General features: G+C 41.4%; 1 protein-coding gene across 6 annotated transcripts in view; it reads right to left on the reverse strand.

Moving 5' to 3' along the window:
* The window catches only part of Cald1 (caldesmon 1), a 197,436-nt gene that overhangs the window by 62,363 nt on the left and 115,388 nt on the right, over nt 1-19,685 (reverse strand). The window contains exon 1 of one of the 6 annotated variants that reach the window (XM_010616154.2): nt 16,687-16,909. The exons of the other annotated variants lie outside the window; for them this stretch is intronic. Within the exon in view, the coding sequence (XP_010614456.2) occupies nt 16,687-16,736 (50 nt within the window). The 5' untranslated portion in view covers nt 16,737-16,909. Of the gene's footprint in view, nt 1-16,686; nt 16,910-19,685 lie in introns of those variants that run through there. 6 annotated transcript variants of the gene reach the window in all.

Consider the following 19,685-nt stretch of genomic DNA (forward strand, 5'->3'; position numbering starts at 1 on the left):
TCACTAAACACCTCAGAACACAATATTGACTCTGTGGTAGTTTTAATCCAGGTGTGAATTCTTTTAACTCCAAGATGACATCATATTATGGGTGTGTGCTCTCTAGAACTAAGCTTTGGAGCAAAGTGTCCAGTGGTCCTTTATGTAGTAGCCCCTTCTCCTTGCAGGACACAAGTTCTAACACATTCTGTGGACACCTGAAAATACAGGAAGCACCAAACCATACTGTTTCCCTATTCTTACCTAGAGTAGAGTTTAATTTATAAATTGGACCCCGTAAATTTATTTATTTATTTATTTTTTTTTTTTGGTTTTTTGAGACGGGGTCTCACTACGTAGTTGAGACTGACCTGGAACTCACTACGTAGCCCAGGCTGATCTCGAACTCACAGTGATCCTCCTGCTTCAGCCTCCCGAGTGCTGGGATTACAGGCATGTGCCACCATGCCCGGCAGGACCCAGTAAGTTTTAAACACTAACAACTAATAACAAGTTAGAACAATATACTACATGAAAGTCGCTTGAAATGAGGTATGATAAAAATGCAATGAATATTTAAATAAAAAATTAAGAATTATTATAGTAAAAAGACACAGTTTCCCTCCAAATACTCCCCCTTGCTTTGAATAGACTTATCCCATCCTTCTTACCACTTTCTGAAGCAGTTCTGGAAGTTTCTTTTTTTATGAGTGTCTTTTTGTGGCTGCCTTGATGTTTGAATGAGTTTAAAACATTTACGGAAATTTCTGTCAAGTAAAAATATTACTATGTGTCCTCATCTACTTTATTGACCAAATCTGGCCCTTTATGACTTTGGGCTCTTCCTCAAAGTCAGAGTAACCACGAAAGGTTAATGTTCTAAATTATTTGGGGACATCGAAACAGCCAGAAGCAGCCATGACACTGCAACTCAGATACTCATGGAAGAAGACTTCCAGACCTGCTTCTGAAAGTAACAAGAAAGACGGTATAAATGTGCTTAAAGCAAGGGGTGGGTACTTCTGGGGAATTAATTGCAATGTTTCTTTTACTATAATTTTTAAAAAATTTCAAACATTCACCATATGCTTGGGTCCTTGTACCAACCTTGTAACTGTTGGCAAAATGTTTTCAATGCCTTTTTCCGACCTCAGACCCTTTTGGAAAATTCTGTAAAATATCCATGTATACAGATAAAGAAAAGAAGTTTGGAAACATTTTAAATATGTTCAGGGTCACATAATAATTTGTGGACTGCTCAAGATTAGCAGTCACGCATTTCAACGTGTGTCTCTTTTAGTCCAACTGGACCCTTGGCAAGTCCTCATCCCAAAAGCAAGACTTGTGTGTTCACGTTCTTCCTTGCTTTAGACTTCTTTACAAGCTTCAAGAAAACGTTTTTCATCTTTTGTGCGTGTTTGAAATTTTCCATTTAATATTTTTGCACCAACAGTGATTTTGGTAACTGATATCAAGGGAAGCGAAACCACAAATAAAGGGGGTTCGCTGCTCACCCCATCTCATTTGGCCTCACAGAGAGCTTTTACACTGGCCACACCTTCCTCTTTGAAATTCCCTGCCACTGTTTGTTTTGTAATTTTCTTTGTGACTTTCACTGGGGTTTTTCCTCCATTCATTTCTGCTCTTGCTCAACATACTTTCCCTGGGTAATGTCTTTGTGCCTGTGACCTGTTTGGTCATGTTCAGGGGATAATTCTCTGGTGCCTATATTCCTAGTGCAGTCTGCTCTCCCGAATTTCCAAACAGCCTTCTTCCTTAACAATGGAATATCTAGGAAGAAAATCCAGAGTACTGAGTTTTTCTAGATACCTGACTAATCCATGATTCTTCCAGTTCAAAACTCTTCCCTGTGTTGGTGCTGCATTCATACCCTATTCTTCTTCCATTTTTTTTTTTTTTGTACCAAGGATCAAACTCATGACCTTGTGCTTATGAGACAGGCAGCAGCACCGCTTAGCTAAATCCCTGGCCCTCTATCCTATTATTTTTGAAGATGAGTAGTCTTTTTTTCAGTTCCTGGGTTATATCATCTTATTGTAGATACAGCAATTTCATAATATCAGGATGTTTAGTTGGCTTACTATTAAAGGAAAAAAGCAAATGAGTCATTGATTAAATTAAATATGAAGTGATGAATAACTTGCAGAGACACAGAAAATATTAAAAATACAGCTTCATTACCTATGACTTTGAAATGGATATGCTATTTTCCACTGCTTGGCAGAGTATTTCACTCCTTACATGCATGGGAAATAACATTTAAACAATACCCATGTGTCTAGAAGTTGATTTTGGTTGAAAGCGCAATTCTCTTACTGTTGGAGTTTTAAACAACTGGACTACATCTACCAACCTGAGAAGAAACCTGTCTAACTTGTTTATATTGTATTTTCTTTAAAGGTTTCAAAACGTCAGAAAGAAAAAGAGCTTGGCGTTTTAGGGAGGCAGATGATACAATAGAGGATGCATTCAGAGTAACGGATCTCAAGGTTATTAATCTTGGCTGTGCATTAGAATTACCTTGGGGAGGTTTTAAACATCCCGGCGATGCCTGTGCTGTGCCCCAGACCAATTAAATCAGAACTGCTGGGAATAAGAACCAGGCTGCTCCCCCCACATGTCCAGTCTGCAGCCAGGTTGAGAGCACTGATTCATAAGGAGTGACTTAGAACAGTCAGGGCCAAATGCAGTTAGGGTGAAAGGAAGTGCAGTCATTCAGAAAACAACAGAGAGAGAAGTCACAGGCTAGCATTCGTGATCAGGGGAGGGGAGCAGATGCCTAACTTGTTCTTATGATCCCAATGCCAGGCATTTTGTGTCTTTTCCTTTTATAAAAAGGTGTTAATGTCATTGTGCAAATACATTTTTAGAACTTATTAAGCATTGCTCAAATATACTGAGAACTCTATTCCTTGTTCTCCTCCTGACCAAATTTGACATTCTGATGCTACCTTCATCACTTAGTGACAGAGAGAATTTAATCTGTAACTTTAACCCCTTGAATGCTGAAAACATCATTTAACCCAAATTCCTGTCTTCCAATCATGGGCAAACTGTGGCAGGATGATATTCTGAAAGCTCAGCTAAAGAGCTATGAATTTTTTTTTTTTCACAGTCTGTTGACAGAATTTGAACTGTGAAAAGAGAAAAAGCTAGGAGGTCAGGAGTTAGCCAAACCAGAGAAGTACCTGCCAAACCACACCTTATCCTCCTCAATCAGCAAAAATATCGTCTGCCTGACTCCCCCTGCCTCACCCACGGGAGGGAGCGTGTTCATTCCCTTATTAGGACACTGGCAGCGGCTGGACTTCTCCTGTCTGAGGGCCCTGGAGTAGCTTCCATGATGCGTTCAGCTCATCAAAGGGAATAAAGGGGAACAGGCATGGGGGGGTGGGCTGGAAAAATTAAATCCTTCTTGTATGGAGGAGAATCCATTTTGGGTAGGCTAGAATTATGATCTTGGAAAACAAAACAACAACAAAAAATTTAAAGTTCAAACCAGACCAAACCAAACCAAACAAAAAACAAAACTACAGTCCTAATTTATTTTTTATTTTTATTTTTATTTTTATTTAGTACCAGGGATCAAACTCAGGTCCTTGCACTTGTGAAGCAGGCAGCGGAACCACTGAGCTAAATCCCCGGCCCTAGTCCTAATTTTTTAAAAATAAAAAATGCATCTTTATACAGGGTGTTTTTGAAGCTTACAAATGTAGTTAAGAAAACATGAATATATAATCTGTGAATATCTAGTCTTCGCCCTCAAGAAAGGCTGGACTTAGGTGTTCTGCAGTGGTCTTAGTTCTAAGATCCAGGACATACACCTGCACCTAGGAGTGTAATTAATTTTTATTCTTTTTTGACCTGGAGCAAAATAAAAGCTGTTTGGCCTCCTGGCCTTCTCCTTCCCACTTGTGTACAGGGTTAACTTCTCTACACTCTGACCCTAGTCCTGGCTTACACTTTCTTACTCTTCTCGTGATGGACTTCCACTCAAGCTGGGTTTTTTTTTCCTATACATTGTTGGTACAACAGGAAGAGCCTCCAAGTCAAAATGAGACATCTCCTTGTTACAATCCATGTCAGCAGGACTGTCGCCTTAATTTCACTTTGTTTTTGGTTGACCTGTTTTTTGGAACCAGCTCACGAATTCAGATGCACAGACTGCAACCCTTTTACAAAAGCACTTTCACCATGTACTGGATCTAATGTGGGTGAGAAGGGCACTGTTTTCATTTTGGTTTCACAGTGGAGGAAACAGGCTCTGAGAGGCCAAGTGAGCTGTACTGAAAGCCAGGCCATCACTGTGATTTCAGGCTTTCTTCTGTCTCCAAGATGTCAAAGTTTGTTCTCAACTCAACTAAGGAGCTCTGAAGCATAGCAGAAAGCATTCAAGTCCCCAAGTTCCCTTAGAGACCTCTAACAAAGGGTATCTGGGCCTTTGGGAGTCCGTAGGGGACTCCAGGTATCACCTCATCCTGCTGCGCTTGGGCTGCTGTTACTGTGTTTCCCAGAAAATAATCAGCCTTGAAAACTCAAGGTTGAAAATGCCAGCCCCCCACAGCCTATCCCTGCCTCACCTGTCTTACAGTAGCCACTTTTTTTGTGAGAAAGAAGAGTACTGATGAACAACTAACTGCTAAATTTTGCTCCTTGTTGAAGTTGTAAGTTTGCCATTTTTAAGGCTAAACAGCCAAATATAACAGTCATCGTCTATGAAAAAATAAACAGTAACACCGATAATTTTTTAGCAAAGAAGAATGTCCAAAACTGTCCAACCTTGATTAGAATGTGTGAATCAAACAAACATGTTTTAAAGGACAGGAAAACATATTTAATGATGACACCAGCTGTGCAGCACTTATTGGGTCCTAGGAGGTGAAGCTCACCCTGTCCTTATAGTCACACTGAACAGACATGACTGTTCTTGTTTTACAGCCTAGATGAATAAACCAAACCCAGAAAAGTCAATTTTTCCCAGGATTATGTATGTAGCATTTTAGCTATCACCTGACCGGTCGCAAAGTCTGGGCAGTGGTCTTGGTTATAAAAATCTAAGACATACACTTGAACCTAGGGGTGTAATTCATTTTTCTTTCTTTGTAAGAAAGAAAGGTGTATATAATGCAGCTCATTTATTTCTTTCCAGGTATTTTATTTGTACTCTGACTTTGGCAGGGCTTGATTTAGAAAGTAAGCTATGGAAAAGTTCAAAATGATAGAATTTATTTTCTTTTAATTGGAATACCAAAGTCATGTGATATTGATATAGATATTGATATTGATTAGAGGAGTTGCTAGTTTCATTGGAATCCAGGTCCTCTTCTGGGGAAAGTGGTAGACTTGTGACCTCTTTCTAGGGGCCAGGAGGCAGAAAAAGTGGAGGGTCAGAGAAACCAAGCACTGCTCCTGGATCCCTTTTGTCTATCCCCTAACCCTGTCCCTCCTGGAAAGCTTGTTCATTAGGCAGGATCTGATGTAATAATACAATCACTGCCAGATTCACCCACTCAAAGTCCAGAGGCTAGAGCTTTGAAAATATCCACAGGGGAAAACGTACAGTCATGTTTAGCAGGAGCCACCAGGAGCCCATCATGACACACTGCTAGGCAGGAAGGTGGGCAGTGAGCTAACCTCTCTGACCTCATTTTCCACATCTGTAAAATGAGATAACACTTCAAAGTATGGTTAAGGATTAAATTAGCTAATATTTGTGAAGTACTTAAAATAGTGCTTGGCATATAGTAAGTCCTATATGAGTGTGAAGCATTTTTATGATGTTGTTATTATCATCATGAACCTTATCATCAGTGTTTTCTGGGAAATAGTTTCTGTGTTTATACATCTTTCAGGAGATGCTATTGCTTCCAAAGAAGAAGTGGGGAATTGGCCAGGAAGATTTTTCCAATTCAAGGGTCTCAAACTCCTTTTCAGTGATTATGTTAAAACCATAAAAAGGCTGCAAAACGCAGAATAAGTGTAGGAGAAATTTCTTATCTCCTGTTTGTTCCCCCTCTGTTGATTTCCTTCTTTCTTTTTTGAAGGTAGATGACAGATGAAGGGAATGATGGCTAAAAATTGTCCAACAAATGGAACACCTTTTGTCTCTTATTTTCCGTATCTCATTCTTAACCCATGTCACTTCTCATTAACATGTAGATGGACATTTATTGTCAGAGAGACTTATCTTCCCATGCCGGACAAGGCCTGTGTCCCCACGGGAGAGGATAAGCCCTTCATCTATTCTTCTTTGGGATCAGCTTAACACCTAGACTTCCCACAGGGTTGATGGATCATAGCTCAAGGAAGTTGGCTGTGATTCCCCCTGGAATGGTTTTTGCACAGTGGCCTGCCAGGAAAGGACACAGCTGTCCCTGCTGGCTCATTAGCCAGCTGGCATTTCAAATGTACTTAATTATTACCCCACTAATTGCTTATGAATTAAACAAAATATCACATAAAGGTTTAATATCTTTCAGTACTTATCATCCCTTGTGTCCTCCAAAAAAACCCCAATTTATTGAAGATGAGACTCTGCTACTTCAGAATGTGACCTTATTTGGAAATGAAAGTCATTAGCCTGGGTGCTAATCTCTGAAGACTGATATCCTCATCAAATGGGGACATTTGAACAGAGATGAGGACAGGTGTGCTGAAGGTAAGCTACGTGAAGGACCAATGGGACAGCACCAGTGGGGAGAGGCATCCACAGGCCAGGGAACTCCACACATCGCCTGTAAATCACCAGAGTCAGAGGAGAAGCACGGGACACTTTCCTCACAGCCCTCAGGAGGAACCAACCCTACCTGTTATTTGTTTAAAGATTTAACTTTTGTAAAGCATCTGTAGGTTCCAAGCGAAACTGAGAAGGTCCAGAGACTTTTCGTGTACCCCATTCCCACAGGCTCACACCGCTCCATGTGGACATGCCCGTCACAGAAGCAGACACTCACTCCTAGACACACCGTGATCACCCAGACACCACAGCTTATGTCAGGGTTCACGCTTGGCAGTTCAATCCTGTGAATTTGCATAATTCTACAACAATGTCTATTTATAACTAAAGCACCATACGCAGTGTTTTTACTGTCCTAAAACCCTTCTGTAATTGCATAATTCATCTCTCCCTCTCTTCCTCCCGCTCCCAACTCTTTGGGGATCACTGATCTTTTTACTGTCTTCACAGTTTTGCCTTTTCCAAAACATCACACAGTTGGAATCATACATTGCATAGCCTTTTCAGATTGGATTCTTTTGCTCAGCATGCATTAATGTCTCCTATATGACTTTTCATGATTTGACAGCCCACTTCTTTTCAGTGCTGAAAAACATTCCATTGTGTGGACGTATCACGGTATACTTATTGTTCACCCACTGAAGGACATTTATCCACTTAACCTACTGAAGGATGACCTGGCCATTATTTTAAGGCACTCAATGTGTGGTACTTTGTTAAGGCAGTCCTAGGAACCTAACACAGTACTCAATTTAGGATTGAATAGCTCTACTTTGTTAGTAAACATTTCCCAACAATTTCCAGCACCTTCTAAAACTGTTCATCTAGGTGAGTGGTTCATTACATCAAACCAGCAGCCTATCTTATTTCTTTAGATGTCTTCTGTTGTAACTTGTAAATTTATCTTCTCCTATGCTCAGTGTTTACTTTGGCTGTGTTCCTTTTGTCCTCGGGTATCTGGGGATCTTTGTTAATTTACCTGCAACTCTGAGGTAGTTTCATAAACCTTGAGCCTGCATAGGTCCTTGAGGTCAGCTAGGTTACCAAGCTACTCCATTTTCTGAAGATAGCAGATGATGTACATGGTCTCCCTCCCAGCTCATCATCAACCTTGAGATCCAGGACAGACAGATTCATAATACTTCCCTGGACCAAACTGCATGTCTGAGAAAAGTCACAGGACAGGGATGAGAAGTGAAAATCATTTCTCACGGCACAAATGCATATAAACCTGAGATAGTTTAATCTATGGCTACAAAGCTGTTTCCTTTGGGGTAAAGAGACGTACATACCTCCTGAGTGCCCTTTAGTTGGTGAGGATAAAAGGAAAGTCTGCCTGTTCCCTTTTGTGATCAGTGAGTAATCCCTTCTCAGATGGTCAATCCAAATCAGAATGCAAATTTTCAGAGTAGGCCTCTTCAGGATGAAAGACCAATTTGAGGAGACCTCAGCACACTTTAAAATATGGGAGGCAATGGACATATTTATTGCACTTAATTTAATTCTAAGAAGCCTGTATGCACATTTATGGGTTGTGATCCCCAATTTTATCCCCTACAAAATATGCTAAAGTCCTAATCCCTAATACCTCAGGAGGTGACCTTATTTAGGAACAGGATCTCTGCAGAGACAATGAAGTTAACATGAAATCACTATGGCGGCACCCAATCTATCTAAATATCAACCAATCAGTTGATATTTTCTGGTAAACAAATCACTCCCTGCATCACCTTCCCAATCACCTGTTTTAGGTCACCTTGAAAAAGTAGTAATTCAATATTTTGCTCCAAAGTCAGTTTAGCAAATTTCTTGTAACATTATAGTGAGCCAAAATATAGCAGTATAGACTCTCATTTTAAGTAGTAATGAAACCAAATTCCTAGATGAAAATGCCCGATTATCTCAAAAGTAGAAGGATGTTTTAATGAATGTGTATCGGTCACAAACTGGATCCTGTTGCCTTTTGCCTGAGCGTTAGCTGCCACTCTATGGGCACAAGATGCCACACCACTTCTCTTCTGGGGTCTTTGGGAAGGGGAAAGCCAGAGAAAAGAGGGAGGGAGGGAGGAACACCACCCTGATTAAGCAGCCACTGTGGGTTATGCACTTTTGTAAGCTTCCATCAATCTTTTAACCTTCACTAACCCCACGAGGTAGATAGTGTCTGTGTTTAACAATGGAGAAAGTAAGACATGGTGAAATGAGGCAACCTGCTCAAAGTCACACCCAGTAATGAGTGTGACTTAACACAGATGTGTGAGGCAGAATATCCTGCCCAGTTTCTTTTCTGTCAAGAACACGCTGTGTAGTGCTTGTAGTGCTGTGAGTGCCAGGCCTGTGTTACTGCAGTACTGAGACTCTTCCCAGACTCACAGCAGAGCCCACAGTAGGTTCTCCTGAGGGCCACCCTCCACTTTAACAACCCAGGCTCCACAGGCCCCCTTGCCTCAGCTTACTCACTAGAAGACTGTGAACATTTTTAAAAATTCATTTTTAGCTATATATCATTAAATATTTATTAAATAGCTATGGAAACTACACAAGCTACAAAGGTTGAAAGATAAGCTAAAGGCTAGGTATAAAAAACTGTTTGAATTTTATGCTTTTTAGGTGTTCTTCTCTGGAAATACAAGGAATACAGATGAGCTGTGGCCTTTGTAGGATACTGCCAAACTGTGTAAACAATGTTTCACTTTTTAAAGAGCAAAAACTAACAAGTTTATTTTTTGTGGAATGAAGAGACTCCTTATTTTATTTTCTCTATATTTTATACCAAGTGAAAGGAAGAGTGAGTTGGAGACTTGGGCTCTAGAAAAGGTATGAGAAGTTCCTGGTAAGGGTCTGTGTTACAGTCTGGATCTGGAACATTCACTTGGTCTTCAGACTGTGGCACTGTTGGAAGACGGTAAAAGCTCTGGGAGGCGGAGCCTAGAGGGAGGAAATTGTGTCATCAGACAGGAAGTCATGTCATCAGACAGGAAGTTATGTCATCAAATGCTCAGTTAGGCTTTACACGCAGATAGAGGGCTCCCTGAAGCCTCAGGCGACTGTAGCAGGACTTCTGAGAGGTGAGTGGATGATGGGGTTCACAGCTCTTGGGTGTGTGGGCGTGTCTAGGTGGAAGAGGTGGGTGGGTGAGGGTGGCCTGGAAGGGTTTCTCTCCCTCTAGCTCCTCCTTTAACTTTTTCTGTTTTTGTGCCCGCAAGCATGTTGCTTCCCCCATGTCAAACCTCTGTGCCATGTTCCCCTGCCATAGAGCCAGAAGATTATGGACTGAAATTGCTACCAACTTGAGCCAAAACAAACCTTTCCTTCTTTAAGTTGTGAGTGTCAGATACTGTGTCTTGGTGATGAAGAAAGTGACTAAGACATCAAGACTATGCCCCTCAAAGGGCTAATGGGACTCTGGCCTCTTCCTGTCATTCCTTTTGATTTCTGGCTGCCAAGAGGTGAATTGGTTTCCTCTACCAAGCCTTTACCCCATGATGTACCCGAAGCAACAGCAGGCTGAACACTCTGACTCTATGAGCCAAAATAAACCTTTCCTCCGTTTAAGTTGATTACTTCTGGCCTTTTGTCACAGTAATGAAAGGCTGACTAACATAACCAGCAGGCAGGAAGCTAAGATACCCCACAGAGCTGTCTGGTAGGGCAAATGTTTTGCAGGTAGGGGTATGCACTAAATAAGAAATCAGCAGGACTTGAGAGGAGCATTCATTCTAATCAACTGATTCTAATCAATACCTGTGTGAGGAAAAGTAAAAAAATCCATGGGAAGAGCACTACATTTTATCTGGAAGTTTATTGTTTTAAACCTTTCTTAATAAAATTATCTCCTTTACAAGTTAGTTTTAACATTAGCTGATTTAATATAAAGTGGAAATTAGTATTTGTAAATCTAGTGGGGTCTAGTGGATAAGATGAGGCAAAGCATGCTTCTTCATAAATTGATTCCGGACTTATACCCATTGACCACTTAGTTGCTTTTTTTTTTTTGTTTCTAAAACAGAAAATGTATTTCATGGCAGAGGGGTGTGGATGACTGGCTGAGTCTCTTAAATATAAACCTAGTTACAACACCACAAACAAATGTCACTCTCAGATTTTCACTCGTGAAGTTGCATCATATTGAAGTCTGTTTAAGGATCCTTGCCCAGCTCTATTAAGAACATATGGTCTCCCCAAGTTGTTCCTCTGATATTAAATTTTAATTGGGAAAAAGAAGCTTATTTAGCAATAATGTGCATTTATTTTGTACTTAATATTTTTTTGTACACTTTAATACATGTCATTATCCTGGCCGTCCTTCTCCACCCTGCAGGTAAACATTTTTGCTTTATAGCTGTGTTGTAGCAAACTGAAGTGACTTTCTGGGAATCACAGCACTGATTACAGAAGGAACTTGACCAGAATCTAGAGCCTTTGGCTCCTGTAAAACAAAAACAAAACCAAAAACCTTTCTTCAACCTCCAGGCTGACCCTATACCCAATAGGCTGGGTGGCCAAAGGCCAGCAGAGCTTCCTAAGCTGCCCTGAGGACACAGACCAGAAGAACTAAGGTCACGTGATAGGTTCAGCGGTTTTCAAACTTCAGTTTGTGACTTGTTTGCAGTTTATGAAATCCATTTAGTGAGTCATGACCAGCTTTCAAAAGTGAAATAGAATAGTACAGAAACCAACAGAGGTAATTATGCATAGCTAGCAAGGATGAACACTGTTGGTCGATATATATGTGTATATACCATATATTTACATATATGTGTGTGCATATATATATATATATATAATATATATGTGTGTGTATATAAAATAGATTTAAAAATATATATATAAAATGGGTACGATTGCAAGTTTTTTCAAACTTCAGTTTGTGACTTGTTTGCAGTTTATGAAATCCATTTAGTGAGTCATGACCAGCTTTCAAAAGTGAAATAGAATAGTACAGAAACCAACAGAGGTAATTATGCATAGCTAGCAAGGATGAACACTGTTGGTCGATATATATGTGTATATACCATAGATTTACATATATGTGTGTGCATATATATATATATATATAATATATATGTGTGTGTATATAAAATAGATTTAAAAATATATATATAAAATGGGTACTGGATTGCAAGTAAAATGTATTGAAATGCAAGTTGAGAACAATGATGTGGACAATGCTAATCATGGAGCTATACTTCTTAAGTCAAAGCCCTGAAGTGACTGGGCTGTGTGTGCATGTCACAGGACAGGTAAAAGGACAAAGGTGGAGAAAGACCTGTGCAGTGGCTGGGAGGTTAGGAGATGAGATAAGCCTGAGGTCAGAGTCTGTTCTTTGTACTTTTTAATGTTCTTGGTGCCCAGTACATTGGGACTCACTACCACAGGAAACCCTCAATCAATATATATTGAATGAACAGATGGAAATGAGTGAGGTTTACAGACTTCCTTTAAAGATTCCTTTTAAAAAATTAAATCAGGCTTGGAAGTGAATCCAGGTAACAGTACATTTAGGAAGACCCTTTTCCAAAATTTCTTTTGCTTTACAAATTTGGTTTTGGAACTTCAAACACCATTACACATTAGAAGTTGCGATCTCAGGACAACCAGTCCACAACCACCTTTTTAAACAAAGATGTGTTGGGAACTAGCATAGAGAGCTCAAGCTGCATTTCCGTGGGAAAACATCCTCACTGTCCAGTTAGGAGTGCCAAAGGCAAATAAACTTCTAGAGGCTAGCAGAGCTTCTCCCCAGGCCCCTTCCTCTTGTCATTGCCAGATCTCTGTAAAGTCATTTTTGATGGTCTATGAGAGCATAAAGTGAAGGCTCATTTCATAGGTCGACAAGGCAAAAGTGAGGAGAAGAAAAGAAGAAAGGCCGTACAGATAGCATCAACTGGGCTCACTAACCGCCTGACCTGTGTCAAAGGGAAAACACTTGCAAAAGTCGAGAGCACTCCATAAAGGTTTGGATGACCACCCCATAAGCACTCTGTTTCAGTAACACCCTTTTAAAATTGCTTAATACATTCAGAGCTCAATTAACTAAGTCTCTGCCTTCTTACTTTTCATCCATGCATATCTTCAATTTTACCCTTCACCTTTAAGAAGTTTAGAAAATTCAACCATTTGAGACCTATCTTTGAACCCAAAAGTGAACAAAAAGGTCAGTTTGGTATGCAAACCAACAGTCACAAAATTTAATGTCCTCTGCTTTATGAAAAAGAAAGGGCTCCTCTAGGTGGACTACTGATTTTCACTGTGAATATAGGTCTAACATAGATGGGCTTCCTGATATCCTCAGTGATAGCAGAATAGAGTGGGACACAAGGGATAGGTACATTAACAAGTATTAAAAGAGAGAAAAAGCATCAATAACAAGACAGAAGACATCACATAATAATGGGACCTGGTTGGGAATACTCTGATCTAATGCTGTTTTACAGCTTGACTAAAACACCGTTTTCATACATGATTGTGGTTCATGACAATGACACTCCTTATAGGACGTGGCACATGTACGCAGCGCTTCATAAGCTCTTTGCCCTTCTCAAATCTCCTCCCTATACTCTCCCTTTCTGTTCCCTTCTCATATGCCAATTGCTATTTCTTACTGCTATTCTTTATTTATATATTGGGGTTCTCATGTAAGAAAAACTATGTGATATTTAAGCCTGTGTGTCATATTCACTCCCCTTAATGTTGTGGCCTCAAGATGCATCCATTTTCCTACAAATGGCTCAAGTTTATCCTTTGTGGTAGAGCAGTACTCCATCGTGTAAAAATACCATATTTTCTTTATCCATTATTCTTTGGATGAACATTTTAGCTGCTTCCAAGATTTAGCTATTATTAATTGAGCTGCTATAAACATGAGTATATATGTATCACTATAATATACACACACATATATATGAAGGGATCTGAGAGATATAGGGAGGGGTTAGGAAGGGAAGGGAGAGGGTTAAAAAAGAAGAATTGAAAAATGTCATGTACATCTACCAACTCCTTATAAATGTAATCACAATGTACTACAAACATGTACCAATAAAAAATTTTAAAAATGGGAAGACACTTGAAAAATGAAAAAAAAATTATGTTTATGGTGACAACTCCAAGCAATGAAAAGAACTGATGGAAAGAAATAGTTTCCATTATTATTATTTACAAATTTAGCATGCTGGCAAATAGGAATACAACATTCCCAGACTGCATTTTTTAAATGAAGTATTCTTAGACATATTATAAATCTAAATATTTTTTATTTTGTCTCTCATTTCTGTAGAATCCTACAAGATTAAGTTTACCATATTTTTCAGTTTAGTTCCTTCAGAAAACAGTGGGGTGGACTAAATAATTTTCTTTATTTCCTTGATTCTGTGGTTTAAAAACATATGACTTTCCATATTTGTTAGAAAATGTGACACAAGAACAAAACTTTGAACTTTCACCCAAGGATATATTAAAATGCTCCTCTTTATAAGAATGTAACTTTTAGTGGACTAAAATATACATATTTACAGGAAATCCAAAAATCTTCACTTGAGTAAATTTCTTTAGGGCTTTGGGAAACTGATAAAAGTAGTAGTGAAAATATGCAAGGGATAGAATCTCTCAGTGATCTTACTAGGAATACATTAAACACACCTTGAAATTTAAAGAACTGGATAGCCATTCACACCTGCTCCTGAAAATAACATGGTCCTTGTGTAAATCTTGGCATTCAGGAATTTTAATGCGCCTCATAAAAAAATTACTGCCAATCTTGCTCTGTAGGTGATGAAACTGAGATAAACTGTCTGAGGGAAATGCAAAGGAATTTAGGGTTCATTTGGTTGGGCACCTGCTTTAACATTTAGTCGAATATTTCTTGCAAAGCAGAGGATTTGTATGCTCAAATGATTGAAATAAAAATGTGAACTGAAATGAAATGAGTTTGATTTCTTCAATAATAAGAAAGTTAAAGACTACGTTTTGACTACCAGCACATTCTAGATGCTGAAGATTCAAATATTCAGAATAATTCTGTCCTCAAGTGAGACAGAACCTCAAGTGTCCTCAAGTGAGAAGACAGATGTGTTCTCCACTACTTTAGTCCAAGGCTAACAGTAGAAGGATGGACAAAGGTCGTAAGAGTAGGGAGAAGAGAGGAATGGAGGAAAGCTCAGGGAGGAAGGCAGTATTTGATCAGGGAGTCAAAAGCAGACGTGAAAAGCAAGGGTATAAATTCTCTGTGTAGGGAACAGAGGGAGCTGAGAGATGGAGTGGCTTGCATAGGATCAGGAGCAGCAGCAAGTGATTGGTTTAGCTGGAACAGGGAAGGTCAGCGTTGGAAGAAATACTGAAGGCAGGAGAACTTTGCAAGTTGTGTTAAGGACAGTGGACTCTAGCCTCAAAGGAGATAGCAATGGTGGTGGTGGGAACTGGATCAGAAAGGGGGCAGAGACTGGGGCCAGGGACCAGATGGGAGGACATTATAACCATCCAGGTGGATGGCAGCGAAATCCAGGAAGTGACACAGTGAATGGAGAAGTGTAGGACAAACATGGAGAAACTAAATGGATAGAACCACAGGCATGATGGAGTGGAAAAAAGAGCCAGAACCAGGTGTTATAGGGGTTGAGGGGGAGCATGGAGAGGGAAATATGCTTCTCCCTAGCATTCCCAGCTGCACTGCAGACCAGCTACAAGCCGTGCACGAGCCCTTACTTCCTATGTGCCTCAGTTCCCTCATCTGAAATGAAAGCGGTCAACGAGATCAGTGGCTCCTGAACCATTCTATGGAGATCTAGGTTTCCAAGGAAGTTTTGGTGGTGAGGAAGGGTCTGGGGAGAGGGGGCATAGGGATGAAGATACACAATGGGCTGGGATTGGATGGGATGTTGGGAATCTGGTGCTCTGGATCCAAAACCTATTTAAGCAGAACATCTAGAAATAAAATTCTTTGTAAGATTGAATTTGATTTTCTAAAAAGACTGATAAATACTGGGCTGTAGAGACAACCTCTCAAGTGTCCTTGAGCTCACTCGCTTCAGCCGTAACACAGACAGTTATCCGAGAAACCTGCTAATGTAATGGCTCTCCATTGAGTTCTTCTGTTTATTTGATTAACTGTTGCATAAACGCTGGAATGACTGGAACAACAATTGTCACTCTGACTCCAAGCCAGAACTCTCAAGAATGGAAAGCCCTTGCTGAAAGGCCATTTGGTGTTCTTACTCTCGCGCGGTACCTTTTCCCAAGACCCAGTACGTTTTTCAGACCTCATAAACACCAGTGTGAAGGCGGCGCTGGCCCAGGAGCGCAGAGACATGGCTTTCCCACAAGTGGCTGTCTGGTTTGGGGTAAGTCGAGTCACACTGTCCACTCCCTGTCCTGTCTGGGGAACGCCGCATTGCTGCAGAGCCTCCTAGAGGCCTCCCTTGCTTTCACATTCCCGGATTTCAGGATCCTAAAGCCTTGGAGGCTGTTATCTGAACAATTCCCTGATCAATAGCGTGTGCCCTGGATCCTGCTCAGTTAGGGTCAGATGGTCAGTGTTCCTAGGGCTCTGGCTGTTTACTTTTGGGATTGGGCAACGTGCGGATCAGTGAAATCTCTCAGTCCTGCAAACTGATTCCTGGGGGGCAGAGAGCTCAGGTCTAAATTAACAGCAGATTTTTAGCAACAAAGTGCGTTGTGGATCAGTATTTGGAAGAGAGAAACCCACGCGTAGGTAGAAATCCCTGCTAAGAAGGAACCATAAAAACTGAAACAAGGAGCACCAGCGATTCAGGACCAGCAGGCAGTTTAGACCAGTGAGTTTCAGGGGTCTGAAATTCACGTTCTCCTGCCTACCTTTCCTCCTCCTGTCTCTTCCCTCCAACTCCCACAATTTCATTAAAACAATACTTTTGTTGGGAGAGGGGAAACAGGAGAAAGAAAGAAAAGAGGAATGTAAGAGGGAGGTGCAGACTCACTGGGAGAGCGCGGCCAGGCTGCGTCTTCCGTGGGACCCGGTTCCGAGCATGTCTGTGGCTGGGCAGGGCCAGGCGAGGTGCGGGCGGAAGGCTGGGGTCAGGGCGTGGGCCTGGCCAGCGCACTGGCCATGCTGTGCGGCTGAGCGCCTGTGCTGGATGCTCCAGGCTCTCCCTTTGTGTTAACACTGTGGTCTGTCCCTGTGACGAAAGTCTGGGCTTGTCCTCAGCTAAATCTACTCCTCCCCACCCTCTCCCTCCACACAAGATCATCAGAGGGCTGATTGTTATTTTGTACTGTAATCTCTCTAATAGAAGCTCGTCACATTTGGATTTGAAAGGCACAGATTCTTGCTGCTGGGCTGTAGGGGCCAGAATCCCCAGCAGCTTTTCTGATGAAGACTTTATATGCTTAGCAGTATGAAATAACTAAGTATTCCAAGGTAGGTAAGCAGTCAGAGAAAAAGATCCTGATGCCTGTGCTCAGACTTTTGGAAAAGAGTCAATCGTGGGATTATGACAAGCATACACAACACAGTTCTGACAAGATCAACAGAAATCAGCCTCCTGAAAAGTTCACGCGGGTGCAGTTCTCAGGCCCTCCTCCTGAGCTCTGTTCTCAATTAGCATTGGGGTAGGTGGCTTCCAAAACAAACAGTTCCTACTGAGAAATCAAATCTGAGAAACTCCTCTCATCCCTTTTATCCAGAAAAAGATGCAAGGCATAAAAATGCAAATCAAATGCAAAAGATCAAGAGAGAGCCCTGCTCAGCTATGGGCTGCACCATGCTTGGTGTAGGGTACTTGCACCCTGCTGAGAAATGAAGTCTGTGCCCACCTGGGAACACGTTGGGACCTTGGGCCCAGCTGTACCCACAACACCCACATGGTAACCTCATCAGCCAGGCTGGGCAAGGGAGGGTGGTCAGTAGTGCCTGGAGAGCTCCCAGATTCCAGCCCCTCGGGAGGGGGCGGTGTTGACCCTATCTGCAGATGACACCCGGTTTGGCTGCAGTTATGAATACATTTCCTCATCTCTGACAGCAATGAAAATGTTGATGCTGGGGTACCAAGCTGTGTACAGGACTGGTGTGGTCGAATGAGTAGAACAGTTTAGATATCCTCAATGGGGCTTGGATGATTCTTTGGTAAAGAGCAGAAGCAATGGACCACATACATTGAGAGCCCTGCACACAGAATGAGAGATCTTTGAGACTGATGGCTTTGTGGTGCACACAGGCAAGGGTAAAATGCACACAACATTTAAACAACTTGTCCAATGTCACAGAGCTGAGCTATAGCAACCAGTCATGCTCAATTTAAAAAAGTTTAATTCAGTTAGCTTAACCGCTCTTATCAGTTCTTGTATTGTACAATACTGTATTGTCATCAAAGTCATAATTTGTAAATATAATTCAGTGAGCTTCAAATTAAATTATTTCCATATATCATGACGTATCTCAACATTGAAGTATACCTCTTATTATATACAGTATCACTGAACATATATGACTAAAATACATAAGACACTCATAGGTGTTTGCTCTTACCCAAGAGGATTTAAATACTCACTTATAATGAGTCTACTGTTCCAGAACTGGATGCAAACATGATTTGAGGCATCTTGCTGTACCCTTTTCTATCAGGTTTTTCTTTATCCCTTCAATTGCTGGTAAAATTCAGTGATTTGCTGTTGTAGGCAGAATGTTTCCCCAAAAGATATCTATGTCCTAATCTCTAGAACCCAAGAATATGCAACTTTACATGGCCTAAGGAGTCTGCAGATGCAATTAAATCGAAGGCACTGAAATGGGGGATTATCGTAGATTACCAAGGTGTGCTCCATGTAATCACATGGGTCTTGAAAGTCAGAGAACCCTTTCTGCCTGTGACTCAGAAAGGGTTGGAGGACGACAGAAGAAGAGTCAGAGGAATGCAGCATTGCTGGTGCTGGAGAGGGAGGAGGGGCCAAGTGCCCAGGAATGTGGCAGCTCATCCTGTTGGGAAAGGCCAGGAAATGGGTTCTCCCCTGGAGCCTCCAGGAAGGAATGTGGCCCTGCCAACACCTCTGTTCAAGCCCTGCGAAGCCTGTACTGGACTTCTGTGGACCGGTAGATGATATGTTTGTGTTGTTTTCAGCCACCCAATCTGTGGTAGTTACAGCGGCGATAGAAAACTATAGTACTCCTTTGACCTTGGTAATAAATGTTACCTCCTGATTTGCTCCTCCCAAATCCCTGCTGTCATTCCAATTCTGAGGTGGCAAGTATAATTTTAGAATACTCATAAAATGGAATGGCCAGAAAAAAAATTCTGTGGTTCTTCCAGGCCACTATTCAGTCTTAGTGCCCCTGCCCCTGATATACACACACCTTTCCCTCCCTGGAGGAGAGCAAGAATGTAGTAACCTTCTGTTCCTGTGCTGAGACATTTACCAAACGACTTCTCATTTGTAAAGACTGGGAAGACAGGGACCCTGTGCACACCGCTTGTTGTTAGTGCATGCATTTAGGGGAGCGGCTGTCCGCCTTGAGTGCAGGACAGGGAAACTCAGAATTATAGTTCACACCACATAGTGAGGTGCTCACATGGGAAGAGTGAAGAACAAGGTGAGACTCAAGCCTGGTCAGACACTAGCAAGGAACAGGAAGAATACTTGGAATCATGTGAGACAGGGAGAGGCAGGGAGATTACAAGTGAGTGAGGAGCTCAGGGATGAGCTGGAGTGGGAAACAGTTTCCAAGTGGTTCTCTAAGAGCCAGAGGACTGAGGAAGAGCAATCGAAAGATTGTCTGTGAACAATATTCTGTGCAGACACTTTCATGGTGTAGTGCAGACTGGGGTACTCAGGTCTAGCTTGGAGAACTGACATCTCTGGGGACAGGGTTAATGACCATTCACTGGCACCAGGGACAACTAGGACAGTCATCCTTCAGCAAGACACGTAGGATGAGGCTTCATGACTCTGACTAAGAAAAATGAAGAGCAGCCACTCAGGATTA

The sequence above is a fragment of the Fukomys damarensis genome, unplaced genomic scaffold (genome assembly GCF_012274545.1).
Source record: "Fukomys damarensis isolate Sample0158 unplaced genomic scaffold, DMR_v1.0_HiC HiC_scaffold_16, whole genome shotgun sequence".
In the NCBI taxonomy this organism is placed as follows: domain Eukaryota; kingdom Metazoa; phylum Chordata; class Mammalia; order Rodentia; family Bathyergidae; genus Fukomys; species Fukomys damarensis.